The 23,644-nt window shown below is 40.3% G+C and overlaps 1 protein-coding gene across 4 annotated transcripts in view; it reads left to right on the forward strand.

Moving 5' to 3' along the window:
- Positions 1-17,666, forward strand: part of pcxb (pyruvate carboxylase b) — a 263,642-nt gene extending 245,976 nt beyond the window's left edge. For 3 of the 4 annotated variants that reach the window (XM_010753969.3, XM_010753977.3, XM_019255626.2), the window contains exons 23-27: positions 1,674-1,848; positions 2,738-2,811; positions 13,472-13,612; positions 13,827-13,928; positions 15,113-15,262. In XM_010753969.3, the coding sequence (XP_010752271.2) occupies positions 1,674-1,848; positions 2,738-2,811; positions 13,472-13,612; positions 13,827-13,928; positions 15,113-15,262 (642 nt within the window). Of the gene's footprint in view, positions 1-1,673; positions 1,849-2,737; positions 2,812-13,471; positions 13,613-13,826; positions 13,929-15,112 lie in introns of all 4 variants that reach the window. The other variant, XM_019255624.2, reaches the window with a different exon arrangement.
- Positions 17,667-23,644: the final 5,978 nt, after the last annotated feature.

Below are 23,644 nucleotides of genomic sequence, written 5' to 3' on the forward strand. Positions count from 1 at the left end.
GACAAGAGGGCAAAGCAAAGAGGAAGAGGGAGACGGTGGGAGGATGGATGGGACGAGGTAGCGAACAAAAAGACCATCAGATAGAAAGAAAATTCAAGGAATGAGATTATTAAAAATACAAGTCATCACTCAGAGCGCTGCACTCGAAAAAGAAGGAATGAGGAAAAATCAGTGCAATAAAACCGAAAATGGAAGAGAGTTTTTGAGTGGTTTTAAGAGAAATGAGAAGAAAGAGCAAATAACCTTGAAGGAAGAGTTTGTCTTTCCTTCATTTGTTAATGCACACACAGTCTGACTCGCTCACACGCACTCACTATCAGTCCGTGTCTCGCACTTCAACAATCAAGCGGTTTAGGTGTAAGACATACTCTGAGGATACAACGTTAATGAGAAGGGACTCCGATGAGCCTGCCGTCTTTTTTGTGTGTCCTCTCTCTCACACACACAAATGAGTCAGATATCTTTGAACTGTTAGCTCTGTGACTAATCGCATCGCACCGGCCCCCTTTTGTCTGGAGGTTTTCTGCAAGACACACACAGAAACTAACGTACACAAAGACTTGTAAAGATATGAGACATGCACCGATGGTTAGAAGACAGTATACACACACACACACGGAAACACACATTTGCAAACATAACATGGATATATGCAGCGTAGGTGTGTACACAGGAGGCAAGCGATCAATTGAATGTTTAATGCGATGCACACGTTGCTGTGCTTAAAGAGCAAATGAGTGAAAACACACATTAATATTACCAATACAGGACTTATCATGATTATTATAACCTGAAGTGAAGCTGAGATAATTAAAGGCACACACACACACACAGACACAGGCACAAACAGACATTATTCTGTTTGCACAGACTAAATAGGCTAATTGTATGGAGATTCCCTCCCCTCCTCGTTCTTTGCGCCTGTGAAGACTCATTTACTCAGTGTCATCAGGAACTGAGGAAATTGGTGAAAAGCAAACCAAAACCAGCAGCCTTAAGCAAGACGCCCATGTCTTGACATAATCTCTTCTCCAGACATTATTGGTAGCCTCAGATCGATTGTCTCAACAAGTTGTGTCAGATACCAACAACTGTGTGGGCAGATAAAATGTCATATCATTAGTCTTATAGGCTCGACTTTCATCAATTATCCTCTTTCTCTCGGTCTTTCACCTCAACTATTTCTAAGAACAAGAGCGAGGAGGATGTGTCACATATGCGGCAACACTGCAGTCATCTGCGTTAGGCTGGCGGTACTTGACTGGAGAGAAAAAGATGAATTGAGAGAGAGTGGGAGAGAACTAAAGTGGATATCACTGCAGATATTAACACGACAGCGGTGCCACTTTTATGCAAATAAAAAAAAACAGCTTGCATCAAGTTTTATATTATCTCTCTGATTCAAGTGTTTCTCTCAACTCAAAACAGCTCCCCATGTATCTCCGTCTTCCTCCCCCACTCAGCCAAAGTTTCTCACTCACTTTAGTGCTGTGTCAGGGTGCAGCTTTTATCAAGACGTATAGCTGTGAAGTACAATGTGAAGGTTTTGCCGGCACTTTATGCTTCAGAGTCCCGTGGGGATATAACGAGTGGGAAAACTATTCAGAAAGAATATATGAGACTTTGAACGAAAACTTTAAGTAATCGGTTTGTTTCCCCTCCTTCCATGCCAGGTGCTGAAGTCCCTCAACCGCATTGAGGGTCGTCCCGGCGCCTCTCTGCCACCCCTGGACTTCAAGGTCCTGGAGGAGGGGCTCCGAGCTGCGCACGGTGAAGATATCACCCCTGAGGATGTGATGTCAGCAGCCATGTACCCCAAGGTGTTCCAGGAGTTCAAGGAATTCACTGGTGAGTGCGCAGACCTGATCTTTGTTTTCAGATAATTATAATAGATTAAAATTGTATTCCTTCAGTTTTGAATCATCAACAAGTCTGGGTTCATGGCTTTTGAAGTCATTCTCATTTGTATTATTACTGGGGCTTGAAATGAACAGCTAACCTTAAGTCAAGAACACTCATTATGAAGTTCAACCATTCGGTGGAAGTGTTTTTAATTGTTGTATTTGGCAGTCGAGAAGTCTTACATATTGGAACAATCCCATGCTTCACATTCAGGAGGGTGAGCAGTAACAACACAGAACGGCCTGTCATTCAAACGGCGAATTTACATAATGCTAGAATAAGAAACCCAGAACAGGAAGTGGTGCTCTGGGGAGAAATCAACATAACCAGTAATGGCATTTTTTAGCAGGTATGAGTTTGAAGTCAAGTCAGCAGCGTGTTGCAGGAGGCAGCAAAGACTGCGATGTGACAAGTTTAATAAGATGCCTTCCAGAGGAGTCAGAATGTTCAAACTTGGCTGGAAGGTTATTTGAAGCAGCTACAGTAACATCCCGCTGCCTGGATTAACACAAGCTTAATTGTTGCTTTAAGGAAATGTTTGTGAGGAGCTTTAATTAGTTTATAGCTGCTGCTTCGCTACTTGAACACCCGTGAACCTGCTCTGAACCCCCAGTCTCTTCTTATTTTGTTCCTGATAGCAAATATTGGCCCTAAACTCGTGCTTTTTTTAAACTGGCATGGTCCCCTCTTTTTCTCCAGGTCTTAAAATAGTTGTGTGTGCACTTTCATGTTCCCAGTGTGTATGGAAGAGTTTGGAATGTCATTAACCAACACATAAATATTGTAGATTCTGATTTTATTAAGGATTAAAATCATAATCACTTTTCTTTTCCAGCTAACTTTGGTCCAGTGGACTGTCTGAGCACCAGGCTGTTCCTGGATGGACCCAAGATCGCCGAGGAGTTTGAGGTACACGACTTTATACTACAGGCCAACCTTTTAAAGGGGAGCTCTGCTGAGTCTTTTTTTCTGAATAAGATAACACTGATCAGAAACCCTCTGCCCTAGACTAAAAGATGTGGGCTTCTACCAGACAGGAATGTTTCCCTTTGCACATATTTTAATATTTTTATAATATTTCATATTTTAAGAATTAAAATGATAAAAACATTTCAGACCACGATCGCAGGGTTTCTAATTATGCAGGCTAAAAATGAAGATAATAAATAATGTAAAAATGACTACTAATGTAAAACAACAATTAAAAGCAAAAACATTTTTCTACAATAGAGGATCTGTTAAATTAACAGACATGGTTTGATAACTACTGTTATTATTCAGTAAGTCTTATAAATGGGACAGTAGTGCACAACAGTGTTCAAACAATGTTCAAAAATAAAATAGAATTTTAATGTTATGACAGTAACATTAACAACAAAAAGTACAAATATAGACGAATGAATGAATAAATGAAACAGAAATAAAACAAGACTCACATAACACGATAAGATTACTAAGCCCCACATGTTACAAACCCAACCCACCCACGCGCTCACAGAGAACAGACATTATTGTCAGGAAATGATTTTTTCATGGATGCAGTTGGCTGAGGTGTGATGCAGTTTGGTGCAGAGCCACAGTGAAGTGTTGATAACACAGTGGGGAGGACGGAGATATTAAGACTTTATCAAGGGAACAACAAACAGCATTTCTGATCCCTCCGGCCATCAGATTGGCCTCCCCCACACAGGAATAACAGATTCATTTTGTCGCATGATGTCTGAGAGCGGGCCACTGAAAGGCACCCAGGGCCCATATCTGAGACCCAAATATAACTCTTACAGATTCCTAAAGCTTGTGCCGTTCGTTTATTCTCCAACAGGGAGGCGGCTGAGCATGCAGTCCATTTGAGGACTAAAACAAATGAGTTGAATTGCTTTGCATGCAAACAAATTAGCAGGGCACAGAAATGTAACAATGTCTCAGTGAGAGGATATAATAATTGGCTGTCAGTTGTAATTGCAAAGCCACAAAACCTGAAAAACTGAAACTATCCTGGGGAATATTGACGTCTAAGTAGCGCACAATTTCCTGTCTACTCCAAAATGTTACATCAGCAGGCTGGAAATTGGTTTTAACATACGCAAATAAACAGTCAGCAGAAATATTTTAAGATGTCAAGTTCCTCTCTCTGAAGACGCTGCTTTTATCCAGAGTGCAGTGTAAATAGAGAACGTTTCGGGAGAATGACAGCTGTAACCACTTTGAAGAGCAAGACTCTAACTAAAGTGATTGTTCAAGTCCAGATTGAAGAGTGAATTCCAAAGAGATTGTTGAAACGGTAACCTCTGCGACAGATGTCAGAATCCAACGTCGGATCAAAGGGAAATTTTACTTTGCTACTGAAAGATGTTGGAAGAGCCTGTCACTCAATGTCATCTCATAAAGAAATGTTCCTCGGTGAGATATTCAAAACTAAATTGCTTTTTTTTAGAAGGCTGTCACAAAATCAGCCTTCTCCTCGCTGTTACATTAGGTCATGGGGGGGATTTTCATGCAGACTTTGAGAATCATTTGGTTGTTTAATACTGGATTGAATAGGAAGGTCATTGACACTGTTGAAGAATCAGAATATTTCATTATAAATTGAGTTTTATTTCTGCCTGATCTTATGTGCTGTGAGTGACGGCGCCATACAGGACACTTTTTTTTTTTTTTAACGAGACAGAATGTGTCTCGTCTACTGGGTGGTCCGACTCCCAGTAGGACACTGTATCTGTGAGCAGATGGCAGCAGTATGAAGCAGTCAAACAGGAGGTGACACGGGTCAGAAATATGACGGCTGTGACAGTACTTGAATGCAGCTCTGTTTGCGACCCGGCGTAGTATTTTTCTCGGTATGTTCCTGAGAAACAGGTGTTGATGTGCGTGCCTCTGTACTGTAGGATGAGGGGAGCGTCACGGGAATATGGCGTTGATGAGGAATGGCGAGAAAGTACAGTATTGTATGTCAAAGATGATTTTTGTCGTTTAGTGTGGGTATGTAAAAATCTAAAAATGTTAACATTGTGCAGATTTGGAACAAGGTAATGGTGCTGACATTATACTGTAACTGAATTGAAGTTTGGACTGTTTCCTTTGGTTTTGAGGATAAAATGACGTTAGCCGACTGGAAAATGAGCTGTCACAGTTGTGATGTCTAGCAGCCTTTTAAAGCTTAGCCAACTACCTACAGTTACAGTTTTCACCTCTGGTAAATACTTCAATTTCTCTATGAATTGAAGCATTTAAATTAAAAGCAGACAGTTTACTGCTCATTATCTACATCCTGCTGTTCGGTTCCTCCAATGATCCATAGTTCCCTAAACTCGCCACTTTCTTTCTGGATGGGATACCCGCTTAATTCTAAAGGCAATAAATTCCCCTGAAATTGATTTCCCACCCTGTGTTCAGTCAATCTGTCGTACATCAAGTACCTGTCTTCCCTCCTACCCTTCAGCGTTCACGTTGAAGTGATGCATGTGACAGCACTGCTGCTGCGGTTTCATTTCTCCTGACCGTAGGAGCGTTTTTCTGATTTTAAATTCAACAATAAGAGCTTTTTAAAATTTCATTCTCAAACAGAACAACTTTATTATATTCCAAAGCGCTTTACAATCCACGTTTCGAAAGACATTTGCATTTTATGAAGTTCTGTATTGAGAGAAAGCCGTTAACCTGCTACAGGGACAGGTGAGTCATCGCTCTATTATCGCCTGAATATTTTGCTTAAATGAAATGTGTCTTTTAAAGAACAATTTGTGCATTGATGGAATTAAAATTTGCATGACAACATGAAAGGGAATCTACATTCCCTTCAGCCATCAGGTACCTTTCACAATTTTTACTCCTTATCGACACTCATCACACATCATTCATACACCTTTGCCACCAGCTCCAGTTCTAATTTTCATCACATAAACATGATTTTTTTTATATTTTAAATAATCTTTTCCTTCTACATAATTTGCCTTTCAATATTTTATTTTATTTTACTTTTTTTCGTAACACACACACACACAGATTGAACTGACAGACTGATTCAGAGAGGCCAAAGGCAACCATGTTTAATTACTGCTTCATTTCACAGCAACAGTTTCAGTCTGGTGTTAATTGATTTTTCTATATTGTGAGGGATATCGTGAGCACTACTGCACTGCTGTATTATCAAATAATCAGGAGCTGCATTGATTGCGCTGATATATTATTAACCCTAAAGACGGTCAGACCCCACTCACCCCAGGGTGCATATCGTTTGATGTAATTGTTAGAAATCTGACAGGAGACTCGCAGTCGGACCACCAACCACAGATCAGAACTAATCCTTAAATTATATCGATTAAGACTATTGGCAGCTTCAGCACTTTTTGAGTCAATTTGGTTTGAAGCCACAGTTTCAGTGTGTTCTGTGCCGTTTAAATGCCTGCAACACACTAAATAGTTGGCTTGGTGAAAATGTTCTTCATTCACAGGACAAACAATGTTTATGAACAAAAATGGTTAAATAACCGACAAAACACCGGAGAAATAGATTTGATGTACAGTCTCCAACTTGGCACTATTGGCTTTCTATGCAGTAAAACAGATTTTCTAACTACCGCTTCTTAAGAATAAGAAACCTTGTATTTAACCCATCTTAGCTCTCAGTGACTCAGTTTGTTGTTGTTTTTTCTCTCTAAGTTGAAAACTTGTCATTCAAACATTTCCCAAATGCAAAACTCTCGCTGTTTATCTAATCTCCAGTCCATCAGAACTGTTGTCATTTTGAGAACATTTTCTGATTTGTGCTCATTGCTGCACTCCCCCCTTCTGTTGTCATGACGATGGGTACTCCCACCAGATCAGGTCCGATTAGCAGTACCAGGCGAGAGATGCAGCATGACATTTTCTGTCTATTACTGTGCCTCAACGACCAAAAGAAGCTCCTGTATTAGCAACAATTGATCTCACTGTTGTCACTTCTAATCCATTTTGTGTGCGCCCCTCCATTCTGTGGCAGATACCTTTTATTATTGCATAGAGCATTGCATATTACAAACAGTATCAAGTAATCACATCTTCATCAGGTAAATCTTAGGTTTTTCCTTTAACTCTAATCAGTTTTATAGACAGTGTGAGGTCATGTCTTAAAGGGGACTTTGTCCAGTATTGAGCCAGCAGCCGCAAAAAATGCTACAATGTAGTCCAACAAAATGGGCAATTGTGCACTGTCAAAAGACACTGACTGGTTCAGGTTGTTATTATATTGCCTGACACCACTATAGCAGAGCCTACAGAGAAATGAAATGTTTTCTGTCCCTTTCGTTTCATTCACTGTGTCTGCCCAAGGAGAATTGTCGTTCGGAAAAAGTCTGTTGTGTTGGAATATAGAAAGCGTAGTTCAGTGTTATGTAAAAGATTTTCAATGTCATGGCTGAATTTGTAGATAAGGCCTTTGAATTTGACTCGCCACTTTGAAGCTCAGGAGGCCAGTGGTCTGTGGGTGCCGTGTCCTTATGTGATCCTATGTTCACAGAGGAGATCTTACAGACTGGATCAGGCCAAAGGTACGGAAAACATTACATTTTTCTGTAGGGACCTTTTTAATAATGTGATACTTTTAATAACAATCTGCAAAAACAAGCACTTTAGTGGACGTGTTTTGATGCTTGATGTGGTTTAAGTGGTTAAGCAGTTTGCCTAGAAATTGGAGGGTTGCTAGTTGGATTCCAGTCAAGTCAAAGTGTCCAAAATGCTATAGCGATATACCGCTCCAGTTGGCACCTTCATGTCAGCCATTCATCAGTTTATAATGGGTAGATGTGGTTAAAGCATTCCATAAATATAGTGGGTGGTAGACCAGAAAAGCAGTATCCAATTACCATTTCATATTACCTTGTAGCCATAGCTACTGGCTTTTGCTCCATATTTGACAAAATTCAAAACTTCTTGTCCCCATAAGTCACTTTGACACAAAACCATGGAAAAATAAGGTTGATCCAGGTAAAGCTACTTTAAATAAGTACTTTAAAATCATGTTTGTTTCTTCCCACAATAAAAACACACACCACTGGATGCATATTGCATCAGTGTCCTGAGGTCTCACATTTCCTTTGTCTATATTTCATAGCTGGGTTTATCCCTTATAAAAAATTAACAATCTGGCAATCAAGCACCTTTCAAAGATGCCCTAAAAAGGTTACAGTAAAACATAGATGTCACTGGGGAAAATTGAGTTGCCTCTTCTCCTGTCAAGTTGACTTTTTGGTGATTTGAGGCGTGAGCATGTTGATGCCCATGTGAGTGTTAAATATGTAAGAGGCAGCTTGACTTTAGGCCAAATGAATGGCAGCTGCTGCAACCGTGTGCGGTACGAATCAGAGCAAAACAATTGTTGTCAAATGTACAGACAGGTAGTGTGGGTGATGTAGACTGTAGTCAGCCTGTCTCCAGACCATCAGAAATGGTAATTATTAGGTGCTCATGAGAAGCACATTTATTTTGCCCTCATGCGTGGAGACTTTTTGCGACACTTGATTGCTTTGTAGAATTACAGTCGGAACTGTTAAGGCAGAGTGGAGCCCTGGGGAAAGTAAATTGCACTGTGCTACCAAAGCAATTTGAGTTTAAAAGTCAGGGCAGTATCACGCACTCCAGCATGCATACACCACCCACGCCTTCCACCCATGCCCCCTACCCACAACGCTCTGGTGCATCTTTTCATGTTGAATACCGTTTAGGCAAGAAAGTACAATACATATTAATGCCACATTGATTTATCCATTAGGATAAAGAAGTTATACAGTATTGGACCTATGTTCATTTTCCTGTTCTGGGGTAAAGAAAAGCCTTTTAGTTTGTAATTGTGAGCCTTGACAGCAGCAAACGATGGCAACTGATACTTAGCGAATTACTGATAACTCTTTTAGTACTTGTGCCACCACCGTATTACCTGTATATTTGGAACAAAAGCCGTTTATGAGCTCTTGGCACTAGCGTGTGAAAGAGTGGAAATCTTGATCAAAACAGATTTAAGCACCAAATCTTTTTGAGCGCAGAGCTAGACCTAAAGCCCTGAGTTGTTCATGTTGTGGGAAGTAGATATAAAGGCTTTCACAGTAATCATTTGGTATTGTTTAGCACTTCATTTCGAGCCTGTTGTAAATCCAGTACAAAAGCCTTATCAGACAAAGAGTGAACAGCGAGCCTAGAAGAAACCTATTTGTGTTGAGAATGTGGTGGGAGGGACCCAGTTTTGTATTTTTTTAAATGTATTTTTTTACATAGTTTAATTTCTTAATGTTCCGTAAAGATTCAGTTGTGCATCATCGTTGTGTCTTTCAGACAATTTCTGACAAACTTGAGTGCTGTTAAATTGGACAGAGCCCACTTAGGCATCTATCTCTGAAATTGTTCTTGAAAGGCCAAATTACCACTTAGTAAAATAGCATCTGAAGGCATTTATATACACAAATATACACCTACACACAGGCAGCAGCTCTGTCCATCGTTGTCATTCACCCACACATGCATACAGCACAAACAAGAGAAAAAAAACATTGACCTATCTGGAATGTGCTGATGACTCAGTACGGTATTAATCATGTTTGACGGAAATATAAACACAGATTTTCACAAACACGGACCCAGTCATACACACGCTGTCAGTGCTAATGTGCACAGACACCAAGACATGGAGCTTTGTTCACTGCAGTAATCTCATTACTCTGTCACAGGCAACACAAGTCATTAATAAATTCATATCAAAGACGTGATGTGAGGCATAATGTGAAACCTGTTCGAGTCAGAGATACTATAGCATCATGTGGATAAGCAGTTGTATTTGACAGGAACAAAAGAATCTGCCCGAGAGCACTATTTAAATTAATAGGAGCAGCATGTGAGCTTTGATAGAATTTCATCAACTTCATCTAGTCATCAACTTTATAATGTTCTTTATAATGCCTTATCCAGTGATGAATTGGTTGCACTAGCAAGTTGGTCTATCAGAAATAACATCTTTACTTTGACTTGATGATTTGTATTAAGATGTTTAAGCAAGCGATTTACAGTGCCTAACTTTGCTGCGAGTGGTTTGCCACAAATATTGCATTTCAGTTATGGTGTAATACTCTTTTATCATATGCAATGCAAAAGGAAATGAAGGATCGACTTATTACTTACAGAATTGTGGACCGGGTGAGACAACTTGAGGAAGAATATAAAATAAGTATAAAAAATATTGGTAAAACATTTTGACCCAAGAAATCTTTGAACAGGAAATTGACATTTATACTCCAAATTCCCAATCTGATTTACAGTCCGTGCATTGCATAATTTCTAGTAAGTACAACTGTTTTTACACAAAAACTGTAATATACTACAAGAATTTCTATAACACAACACATCCTGCACTGTATAAAGGAATGATAGCTGCATTCGTACATCCGTCATTAGTTGCAGAAGGCAGTTGTAAAACAGTATTTTAATCTTTGCATCCTTATATCCTGATACATATTTACCATTGAGTAGCTTGAATGTTATGGACAGTTAGTTTAAAGCTCTGGTATTTCACCTGGAACTGGATTCAAAATCAAAGCTGCTAAATGAAGACAAACTAGTAGTCTTGCAGAGCCAGACCTATGCTGTACCTGTCCACAATTTGCTTTAACTGTGTGCCAGTGCTTGAGCTCATGCTGATATAGTGGGGAAAAAATGGTGGTTTGTATTTCTGTAAACCAGTTGCAATGGTCTTGGGTGGTGTTAATCCCAGGATGCAGTGACTGTGCCTTTGCAAAATAGTGTCAGGGAGGTGGAAGAGGAACTGAAGCAGTCGGCCAATGTCAGACTTATACCCACAGCCTACTGCCTGGGAGCCCGACTAAAGAAATAGGCTGGTAGAAGTAAGCAGTGAGTGTATGAGCTTGTCAGATTAATTTATTTATACAAGTGAAAGTCTTAATGCGTGCCTGATGTTTGAGATACGTTAATGCGTTGAAGTTGTCTTTTAAGTTTTGTGTAAAACTGACATGCACACACACACATTACAGCTTAAACAAAATCATCTTCAAAAGGTTCATAAATCTGGTGCAACTCTTCAAAGAGGCACATACTGTATTTTTCATGGGAACAGTTGTGGGGAGATGTAGTGTTGCAGTTGGAAAAGAGGAGGCAGTTTTGGTTTTCGCAAAGAGCTGCCAAGAGCCAGACAAAACAGCACAAGCTGGAGAGAAGTTCAGTGAAAGGGTGGAGAGGAAAAAAAAGAGAGGGATAAAGATTGAGTGTCAGAGGGAAAGCAAAAGAATGCAAAGAAAGGTATTGTTACCAGATACGGAGTGAGGAAAACAAATGAAGAGTCAGAGCACCCAGAGAAAGAGGGAGGTAGATTGAAATTGAGATCAATACATACCTGCAGGAGCGTGTATTTTCGTCTTTGCACGGAGACTTAGTTTGGAATATCAATAGAGACTCACAGCCGAGAAACAAAAAGGAGATGAGGGCAGGGAGGGGGGGTCAGTAAAATGAGTGGATAGACAGAAAAGCAGACAGAGGCTGATGTGGGAAATTAATAACGGCAAGAGTCGGAATGGCCCCAGAAATAGGTAGCAAAATAACAGTGCAAAATAGAAAGCTGCGACACATGGGAGGACTGACAAAGGGAGAGACTGAACAGCAGACAGAGGAAGTTGGACAAATGGAAACACGGAAAAAATGAGTTCCCGCCCGGTGAGATGAGATTTGAGAAGTGGCGTGAGATAAATGAAGTAGTACAGTGGCCGGTGTCAAGGGAAAGTCGAGCAAGACAGAAGCAGCAGCAGTGACCAGAATTGGTATGAGAGGGAAAGTGTGTGTCTGGTGTTGATACAGAGAGAGAGAAGAATGTCTTTGTCTTCGAAAAACACTTTTACAGGTGGCAGGTAAAGTCACAGAGTTTACAGTCCTGCTTAAGGCTGGAAAGTGTTTTTATATGTTCCAGTCTCTCTCTCTTTATCTCTCAGGTTGTCATTCTGTCTAAAGCACTTCTCTCTATTTGATATCAGAATTGATATGTCTGGTGGAAAGCCTGTCCGGTGTAGGCACACGTAGAGAAACAGCATAGACCCCCATCGTGTGTTTGTGTTTTATTCCTACCATGAGGTAGTAACCCAGTGCCGACACGTTGAGCACAGTCATGTTTTTATCACAAGTCATTACAGACTACTGCAGGACTCCTGTGTTTTCATCTCTTCCCTCAACACCCATTTTTCCAAATAAACGTCAAATAGCCATTTAGCTGAACTTTGCAGACCCACAGAGCATGTCTTAACAACTTTCCCGCTCGTGTTTGGTGAAAGTATTAGGGAGCTTTCTCTCCTGACCTGTTGGCTTGAAACGACTGAGTCTGGTTTATTTAGGCTGGTGTGAAAGCAGTCAATCAAACTCTGGCGTAAACTTTACACGACCTGTGAACACATGGAAAAGAAGGGTCTCGATCTGCTTCAAAACAAACTCTGGTATGGCATGTAGACAAAATGGACAAAACAAAGACTTTAGTGAGTAGATGTCATGTCATACTGTACTGTGTGTATTTTAGTAAGTAAGTGAAACAGACCATAATCAGTTGATCATATTGTTATCAGTTAAATTACTCAATGTTTTAGGATTAATATTTAAATTTTTTCGATAGGCCTTTTTTATGCAAGTCATTTTGTCATGTTGCTGATGACTGAAATCAGTTTCAGGATCCTGCTGTTATGCATGCTGTCAGAGTAATCATAAGTCTCAGACTTCTAAATAACATCCAAGTCATTATTACAACTGGAGCTCTCAACAAACATGGACGCCTCACAAGCCAAATACTGTTGTTCATCAATGTAATTAAACCCAGATGTACTTAATGTTTGTTGTTGATTGACAGCATTTTAATCCTCATAACCAACTCTTTAATCATACAGATCATTAACACGGGAATCTTTCCCATCTCTACCATCAATCCCAGATGACACCACAGCATCACTGTCACATCTCACTGGGACACTTGTTAACGTTATTAGTAACACTTGTGCTTCTCCTACTCTGACAACTCAAATGTGTGCTGTGGGGAAAAGAAACATACAGTCCCATAAGACACATTAAATACTGGAATATAAATGGGCAGCTGATAAGAGCAGGCACAAACTCTTTTAATGTAGTACTTTAAAAAAAATAATAATTTAAAAAACAGTAAAATACAAAACTCTCAGCCATAAGGTGCGACATTATTTGATTAATTATTATGCTGTTTAATTGCAGGGATGCTAAATTAGTACCCTCTCATCTTTATCTTCCCTCCACCAAGTGCATGCTGGGAAACATTCCAGCCCAGCCTGAGGGTTAAAATAAATACGGAGAAGGATGCATTGTGCTTGTCTCACTCCACTAACTTCCCTTTTTTTAATTTCACCGAGCGCTGCGGTCTCTTTATTTAAAGTAATAAAGCTGGACTTATGAGCTCGGCACCCATGTATTAATTTCAATTTTCTAACATAATCTAATTCCTGTCCCTTCCTCCTCCACACACTTTCCATTTTCTATCCTCTGTCCTCCCTACTTGTTCCAATCTTCCTCCCTCTCTGGCTTTGTTTCATCTCAGGTGGAGCTGGAGAGAGGGAAAATCCTGCACATCAAGGCGCTGGCATTGGGTGACCTGAACAAGGCCGGCCAGAGAGAGGTCTTCTTTGAGCTGAACGGACAGCTGAGATCTGTGCTGGTTAAAGACACTGTCGCTATGAAGGTACACTGAAGGGAAATAAAATGTGTGAAACATCTACCCCCTCACAACCATTTGTTGCCTAGGAATAAAAATGACCAATGAGTGGTTGAATGACTGTATGCACGGATCATTGACTGGATGAATAGATAAATGGAGGCAAGCGTTAGTGGATGACTTGGACAATCAACAGACGGACAGATGGATGCATAAAATCTCTTTTTGTTCCTCCACCCAGGAAATGAAGTTCCATCCCAAAGCCCAGAAGTCCATCAAGGGTCAGGTGGGAGCGCCCATGCCTGGAAAAGTGCTTGAGGTCAAAGTGGAAGTCGGATCCAAGGTCAGTTTATTGTTAAACTGTGTCTCTCCTGTTCTCTCAACATTTGATACATCACATATCAGCTTTTATGTTTGACTATTTTGGATTAAAGAGTAAATTCACTTAAAATTGTTTTATAGCTACTTAAGACATATTTAACGAAACATTATTCAACAAACAAACTGTTTATATTCATTTTGGCATTGTTACTGAAACTCTGCTATCTCATCAGGAGTAAAATGGAAAATTTTCAAATGCTCCCGTGTGCTGTCTACTTGAGTTTTCTGCCTCTACACCAGTGCTGTAGAGGTGTGGGACTGGGTATTGTTTAGAAAATGCTCAATAGTACCGATGCAAAGTTGTGTTTCAGTACTGATACATAAATTATCTTTTTTTTTTTGTAACCTTGCTTTGAGGAATACAGATAAAATCTGTTTTTATTCAACAAAAAAGAAACATTTTGTGCTAAATGTCTAAACACAAGCAGCTGTACAAGAACTGTGCCTAAACAAAACAGCTGGCAAAAGTATTGGAGGTCTGAATCCTCACTGACTTCACAATCTGATTATGATTCACCGTCAACGGTTCCAATGCATCTCAGTCAGGGTGGACTGATGAAATGAGCACCAGCTATATGCTGGTAGAGTTAGTGTACTGTTGAGTAGCTGGTAATGTTCACGTAAAATTAATTTCCCACCCTGAAAACGTATTGATCCTCAATTTTCTACATTACTGCACATGGCTACTTTTTCATTATTTAAGAGAAGCAGTCAGATGCAACTGAACTCCCTTTTTATTTAGAAAGTGCTTTGAAATCTTTTCCACCTCAGTAGATAAACATGATTTTCTTTCCTCCTGGAAATTTCTGAGTTTTAAAATAAACTAGAAACAGTCTGATAATAAGTAAAGAAGAATTTGAATCTGACCTGACATTCAGTGATAACTTTTACCTCTTGTCAGCATACTAGAAGTAGTTCTACCTGCAAACAGGAGACGTTTGTAGTTTGGGCAAACTGTCCCTTTAAATTGAAATTCACATTCATAGTAAATGTTGTTACTATGGTGAGCCCTTGCTTGTATATCCAGAAATCTAGCCTTCATGTCCTTCGCTCTGAATACATTTTTCTTGTTAACCTTCAGCATCAGCGCTCTGTATGTTTGCCCTGTTTTTAATGCTCTGTGAACTGTCTTTATCATCATAAAAGGTGGAGAAGGGCCAGCCGCTGTGTGTCCTCTCGGCTATGAAGATGGAGACTGTGGTCAACTCCCCGGTGGCCGGGACTGTTAAGGCGGTCCACGTCACAATTGACGCCTCCCTGGAGGGAGATGACCTGATACTGGAAATCGAAGAGTAGAGTGCAGACGGAGGGGGGGAGTAGTGAGTAGTAGTAGTAGTAGGTGGGAGTTAGACAATCTGATCCTGGAAATGTTGAGGTGGAGGAAGAGGCGAAACATGAATCCTCTGTTAGAAAAAATCATTGTGGCAGCACTGTAGTACTCCAATTTGTACATATTGTTTGGTTACACATATCCAGACACGTGGTGATGGTATAAAGAGTAGATGATAGCAATCCTAAATGTTAATTTAATTGATTTGATGAGTTCTTTATTGAACTATAATACTAATCAAAGCTACGTTATTCACTAGGTGTGGTGATTAGCCACCAAATCTATAAATGTCCTGTCAACCTGTGGAGAATAACATCATAGGATGGTATATTTGAATTGTGATACATTCCATGTCTTAAATGCTAGTCTTGTATGTATGTACTGCAAAAAAATGAACTAACCATATGACACGCTAATAGGGTTCGAACAGCTACTTACAATTAAATGCCACAATTTTCCATCTGCTGTTGCTTAATATATTCAAAGGGAGTAGGTGAAATTTTATATTGATGACTAATTAATGTTTTTCTTTGTAATCAGTACGGTTCAGACAAAGAAGCTTTGACTTGAGGATGTATTACCAAATCATTTTTTCATACGGGAACAATATTTTCATCTTTTGGCATTATCAATCTCTGACAGTCTACTAGTATCATTGTGTGTATGTAAAAAAAAAAATAGTTGGAACACAGTACACTGGGAATGAAGGAAAGAAATGACAATGTTTTGTCCAACCTGTTCTAGATAAGGGTGTGATACAAATATTTTCACAATAAGAGAAGCACAAAAAAAGCAAGCGGCACAATTTTAAGTTGACGGGGACACAGCTATACCTGCCAGAAACGTCCAATGTTGCACCAAAGTGAGAAAATGTATTCTGTTACTGTATCAGTAATGGTAGTGTTTTTGTTTTTTTAAATCTGTACTGGTGTTGAAAATGTTTCTCCATTCACACCTGTCTCTAAAATCCCAAAGCCAGAAGCACGCTGTAGCAACATGTTGAAATGAAGCTGTAGGCCATGTTGGTAACACCCAGACAGGATTAGTGCTTTTGTTGTAGTTTAATGCGGCTTTCTTTATCTGAAGCCAGCTGTAGGGTGGCCCACCAAAACCAATCCAGCTCCATCTGCTGTATCATTTCAGAAGTGTAAAGTCACAGAGTCTTAAGGTGGCGTTTAGTGTCCCTGGTTTAATGGTGTGATGTTGGAATCGTCTTTTCAGAACCAGGCAGAGATTATGGCGAATGGTCTTCTGTCTGCATGGGGATTTTAATGCTAGGTGTAAATGGGATTACATGGTGGTGTAATGGAGGCATGTGGTGTTATTTTCTGAGGCTCTGCTGATTAATTTATGAATTAATTCTCTGTCAAATGATGTGAAATTAGCCGGACTAATAAGAGACTCTGGAGACTCCCAGTAGCAGCACTCAGCTTTATATTTCTAATGCGTATGTGTGAGCAAGCAAATTCCAAACACAAAGTCAACTAGTCTGCACAATGTTGCACCATCAGAGCTGAAAACACATTCTAAAACAAACCGATGCAAAAATATTCACACGAACACTCCCAGCCCCTTGAGTGCTGCCTGGATCAAAAGAAAACAACACCAAGTACACCGCTCGGTGGTGTGGCTGCATCTCCATAGCAACTCTGTATCCAAAACATTTAACAGCAATGCAGCAACGACCCTCCACAGTTTTCTGATTATATAGTACCACAGTGAATTCATTCAGTTCCACTGCTGTCAGCTGCAGGCCTTTTAACCATTTAACAGAGACTGAGGTGAACTTCAATGTTTGGGCCACCACAGTGAACAAGCACCATGAAATATCAATTACAGTCGGAAAAGGAAGTGCCACAATCTCTTTGTAAAGCACACAGCGAGCCAGAAAAGACACCACAGCTTCTACGCCAAAAAAAGGTCTGTGCGCCTCTGACAGAACCAATCGATCCAAGTGAGAAATTTAAGCAACAGTTTGTACTCGACTGTTTCCAGCATTTTTGCTCCATTACCTCTGACAATGAGTCCCCCCCCCCTTTTTTTATAACTATGCATCAATACTGAGCAGCGATGCCGTGGTTAATTAGAACCCTGATATGCCTATATCAATCTGCATTTGAGCTCTGTAGAGAGAGATGGAGATGAATGACCATCTATGACAAGCTGTTGCACAATAAATGTAAAGTTCCCTCCTCCTCTCCTTCCTTATCTGCCTCCTTCCTTATGTTCCCCCCCTCCCTTCTCCCATCAGTGTAAATTTGCACATGTAAGATGATGGCTTGATCGACTCATGCAATAATGTAGAACTGTATCGCAGTGTTCCTCTGTGTTAGCCAGCAGTGATTCTTAGACTGTGTTCTGTGTCTGGGGCGGGGAAAAAGAACACACAGCTGAAAAATGTTATTTGTTTCAGAGAGGGGGATATATAACGTTGACCTATTCTTGAGCTCATGCTATTCAAGAGGTGAACTGTCACAGAGTATATGAAAATAGGGTCTGTGACATTTATTTTTTTCCTATTGCTTTCCTTTGTGTGTTTTTATGAAACCAACCAACCTGTTTATTTACTCTCAGTTGAGCAGGAACAACTGCCTGCAGATTCAAAGTATCTCCACAGAATTTGCATCTGAAATGTTCACTAGTTGTCAAGTTTTCTTATTTCCAAATACTTTGAAGTTTAATCATCTTAATTTACTTAAGTAGTTTACGTTTAAGTTTGAGTTCTAGGAAAGTACACAAAAAGGGAAACGAATGGTATCATATGAAAGCGATAATTGTTCTTGTTCTATCGATACTTAGAAATAAAGTTAACTATAACTAAATCTGAATTGTGTTGGTGCATTTTTATATTCTACACAGTAGGCAAGTTATAAACTCTACAAGAACACAGGACAGACTCAACTGAAGGCCAGCTTTGGTAAGTAGTTTTCAGGAACAAATATCAACCTCGTATGATCCTGTCTCAAGGTCTCGCTACAAAGATGTCGGATCAACTCAGTGCTAGTCAGAGATAAATATATATTTTTTTAGAATAATGTCCAACTAGTAATTAGTTTCCAGCATTAACTGTTCAAGTAAAGAGTCAATTTAAAACCCTGCCAGATCGATGTGCGTCATTTAATTAGACCGTACCATAATGTGACACAGATATGCTGGGTTGTTGGACCCAGTCAGTCTTTGTTTATTTTACATAAACATGCTTATTTTATTCTCTCAATCCTCCATGCCTGCAGTTCATATCTGGAGGATTTTCTCTCTTTGGTCCTTTCTCAAACAAGTTAATTCCTCTGTGGCTGAGTGTGGCTCTAGCGTGACACCCTGCTGTCTTTAAACTGGTTCTTTAAATCTGATTAAATACTGATGAACCACACTAAATCAATCAAGTCTGACGCTCAGCTGGTGTTATTGATCAGCCGTCACTTTCAGTGTTAGGCGTGTGATCGGCGGGTTAATTGATTGTGCTGGCAGCAGGTGCTAGTTGACATTCTCAAGCATGGATTTAGTGAGGCCGAGTATCGCTAATAACACACCGCCAAGCCAAACACAGCTGGCTTGTTGCCACTTTTGTAAACTGGGTTAACTGGAAGGGTCCAGAGAAGAACGGTTGCTATGGTACCAAGATAAAAGAATAGACTGATACTTAATTGTCATCAGATTAAAATCACTGGGGCAATCCAGTTGCACACTGGATGTTATGACCCACTTGTCAGCTGACTTGAGTGACAACTTTGATTAATAACAACATAATTAAATTTGCATATGTGAATAGAGAAGTGGGAGATAACACTGTGCCTGCGACCTTGATTGGTTTGCAAAGATCACTAAAAGAACTATGATGATAACATCTGTGACTAAATCATAATGTTACTAAAAAGTTTCACCAAAAAGGTAGGATTTGGGTGAATATTAAAGACCATTTTGACAAATCACCTGCCTGACATTTCCTTCAATCTATGTGCTTTTAATCAGAACACTGAATGTCAAACCTTTCGTATAAAGACAGCAAATGTCACACAGTTCCCTGTTCTGACAGATAAAAGCACCTAAACTTGACAATTTTCTAAAATAACAACCTTTGTACAACTTATTGTGGTTTCCTTGCAGAGAATAAAAGCTTCAGTTTTATACAAAAGTCAAGTGAAATATTTAATTCAAGCACACGTCTATGAATGGCTTCACATGCTGTCCTGCTGTGTGCGAGACGCATACTATCGATGATGGGTGTGCATTTGATTTACAACAACAGAAGAGTCTTGAGTCCTTTCATAACGAGGCCTCTGGTGGTCAAAGCAATCATTTGTGTTTTACTTGAAACAATCTAAAATATTTATGCTGTAATAATAATCACAGTAACTGATGATCTACAAAGAGTGATTAGTCTGTTCCTTTGTGCAATACAGACATAAAGAGGAAAGTCTGATTGTTATGAAGTCCATCACTTGATGTGTGGGACAAAACTTCAAAGTGAGTTACAGCTGAACAAAGCTAAGCTATCTTCTAGTCGTTTGGTTCACTGCTTGAGGATCAGTAATCACCTTTTGTTGTTAAACGGGCTCTTAGCAGCTTTACGATGCAGCTTGCTCTTGTTAAAGGTACCCTGTGGAGTTCTCGTTGTAAACACACTGTTTTGTTTAATTCAACATTTCTCACACATTATGGGTCCTCATGGACTTTACAAACTGTTATTTGAACTATTCATCTGTTGTTTTTTTAATGACAGATTTCAGATTACAAAATCTGATCATCAAACAGCCTATAGCCCCAAAGGACATCTTCAACATTGCGGGACCCAAACTGCTCAATTTAGGGTTAAGGATCATTTTAATTATCGATTCATGTGGAGTTTATATTCTCTATCAATTAATTATTCATTTGGTCTATAATGTCAGAAAATACAGATAAAAATGTCCTAAAGGCCAGAATGATATCAAATTGCACATTTTATCCAAACAAAAGTCTAACTCCAAAAGATATTGAATACAAAGAAAAAAGTAGCACATTGCAAAAAAAATGACAAAACAAGCTATTACTAGAAAAATGACATTTCCAACTGACCAAAGTATTTAGTTCAGAGAACAGCAGTAACATCTGACATTGAACCAGCATGTTTTTGGCCTTGTTGCTTGATAAATGACTTCAAAGTTAAATATATTCTATAGTGCTACCTTCTATAGGATATACATTACATTGCTGTAAATGGACACAATGAAGCATTTCTCTGCAGCACTACTGCTGGTGAAAAACTCCTTAGTACCTTCAAATGACACGCTGTGTCTAAATACTAATCGAGTTAATTCCTCCTGTTTTATTGCAGCTGAAGCTACAGTGCGAGTTCAAGATTACACAGCTAGAGTAAAAGTCAACACTCAGAAGAGCTGCTCTGTTTTATGTCAACATTTGGCCATTGCCAGATAAAACCATGACCCCTCCTAAAGCTTTTGCTTCCTTCAGCTGACACTGTGCCCTGAAATGGGTCACGGAGCTGCTTTGATAGGGTCTCAACATCACCAGAGAAGCAAATGTGTTCACCTCTCTGGGTCCTGTGGTCACTGGCTAAGTTTCTCATTTGGACTGAAACTGTTGAATAACTCCTACCTAATCTATAAATGAGTGCCAGAGTTCAAATCCCCTTTGTGGCTTTCTCTTAGCTCATCCCTTTGTCCGCTTTGCCACTGTCCAAACGAACAGCAAACACCCACCGGGGAGAGCCATGATGTCTTGGTAACTCTGCGTGTCAAACACCTACTGAAGAAGCTCTCCGAAATGTTGGCAGAGCCGTGCGGCGGCAGCTGGCCGAGGAGCCAACTTTCTAACCCATGTATGAGTCACTTACATGGGCCACATGGGTCCGCTGCTCTGTTGAGGTGCAACTTTCTCCCCTAATCCCTTTGCTGCTGCTCAATAATCCCTTCACTGCTTGCTTTGCTGCTTTCTTTGCTGTAATCCTCCTGCCTGAATAAAAAAGAGAATAGAGGAGGAGGACGAGCTACATAGTGTCTCAGACAGGATGGTCGGCTCTGTCAGTCCCTAAGCTTACCGTCAATCAACACAACCAGGATCTGGAACCGTTCAGACACAAATGCTGCCCAAGTGCTGCCTTTGATATCAAACGGATACGCCAGAGACATGAGTGCATCGAGCACCGAACAAATGCAACACTCAGGTGTATAAAAAGCGTAGATAACAACTGATCATCATGGTGTAAAAGCAGGAATTAAACAAAAACACTATAATGTAAAGAACACCCAGAAAAACACGCATCACTTTCAGATGAGGGATTTTAGGCACTCGCCTGGCAGGTGTGATCCACTGCCATCTCCATTTATTTTCCATTACTCCCTGTTCAAAGATTGCTTGTGGGGACAATTTTCCACCTGTCTGAGAATCAGCAGCCAGGGGCTTGCAGGGCAGTAAAACCTCCCTGCATGTCCACACGGAAACCTTCCTGACGGGCATGTCTCCTGTAACGCCGACATTTGGTTCTGCTCAATTTCTTGATGTGATAAACTCATAACTCGCAATAACTCGGGATGCAGAGCGGGCTCCAGCTACAGAGACAAACAAGAAATCTATCTGCCTGGACTTCCACACTCGACTTCATCATTAAACACTGAGCAGAAATGCAAAGCCCTGGGCAGGCAACCCTAACGAGTGATGAGTTAACAATTCACACATCAATTGAGCGGAAAGATCAATGCTACATGTTGACCACACTGACAAATTCACTTTCTAATGAATGCGTCAAATGATGGCCAGTGGCTAGCCAGGAAATGGATCATTTCCTATCCTCCAGAGTTAATCTTTATCACGCTCTTTTGATGCTACAGCTAGTGACACCTTTTGTTGATGCAAGTACGTGAATGAAAGAAGAAATTAAGAGTTTCAAAGTATTAAAACCACTCCACAGAACTGGTTTAGCCCCGGGATGTGGGATGGGGCGCATACACAGCTGATGCGCTTGTTTTTAAAAGTGTCTGTTCGAGTGTGTGCAATGTGCTCGTCTAAAAGTGTGACCTCTCTTTGCCACTTTGAGCTTTAAGCATTCCAGCTTGAATCAAAGCACTGCAGCAAATATAAAAGCTGAAGAGCAGAAACAGAGACGGGCGCTCTCGCACTCAGACGGGGAGGATTCAATGCGACACAGGCAGAGCGAGCTAACAGAGGGGGAGAGGAGAGCGGCTCAGCGACTGCGACACACAGCCCAGACAGGAATTAAGGAATTAGAGAGCAAAGAGAGGGAGAGGATCAAAGGAGGAGGACGAAAATCACTCGTTTCTTCCTCATTCACGTGCGTCAGAGACACAGTGCCACCCATCAGATATCTTTCTGTACATCTTTACATTCTCCACATGGTGTTAGACTATGCCACTGTTACCATGGCAACAGGCGTGTACAGGGCAAAAAGAGTACATTGTTCCGAAAGAACAAACAGTCCGAGCAGACTCCACATAACTCATCTTTTCTCTCTTCTGCTCTCAAACAGAAGGTGCGTCAACATGTTTGTGCACCGACAGGAATATGTCCAGGGTCTGCGTACGTGATTACTCAAGTCGTGCGAGCACAGACGTCGTCTTGATGTGTGTTAAAAGCAAGTCATGCACGGTCGCTTTGAGTCACACCTGGTAATCCACGCTGAGCATGTGAAGTCACACTTGTGCTTGCAGCCGGAGAGCTCCACCTGTGGCAGCTTCTGCAATCACAGCTCTGTGAGATCAGACTTGAGGCCGGGGAGCAACAGTCACTGAGGGTGTCCACAGCACAGAAAATGATTTTTTAAATTGAATAGCTTCTTGTCGTCGCTCAGGCAGATGCAGAAAACATTTCATGCTCAAATTTCTATCTTTTCCAGCTCATAAATGTTTTGCTTGTTCTTTTTTTATACACTACAACCTGACTAATATATTTAGGCCGTCTACCATCCCCACCTTATCCCGTGCATTTAGCTGCATGTGACGGATCTTAAACTACATGTTCATTAATTGTTACGTATGCGTTATTACTGTTGCAATAAACACTTGAAACCGCCAAATGTGCCCTGACTAAAACAAGTAAAAGTATCCGTTTTTTTCCAATATTTATATGCATCCTCATAATGGAAAGTATTTAAAAAAAATTCACAGTACAAGTGTTGCTTTCAACCCTTTACCTGCAATCAAATTACTTCACTTTTCCTTTCATACGCAGACATGACAACATAAAACTATAATTGTGAGTTCAGCTCTAGTGGTAGTTAGTAATTATGGACAGCAGGTATTGAGGGAACAGAGGTGTAAACTGCTGACACCAACACTGAGTAACCTGTCTGAGCCTGTCACAGTTCTTAAGACGGTAGCTGTCGCAATTAAATG

This window comes from Larimichthys crocea, chromosome III (assembly GCF_000972845.2).
Source record: "Larimichthys crocea isolate SSNF chromosome III, L_crocea_2.0, whole genome shotgun sequence".
In the NCBI taxonomy this organism is placed as follows: Eukaryota; Metazoa; Chordata; class Actinopteri; family Sciaenidae; genus Larimichthys; species Larimichthys crocea.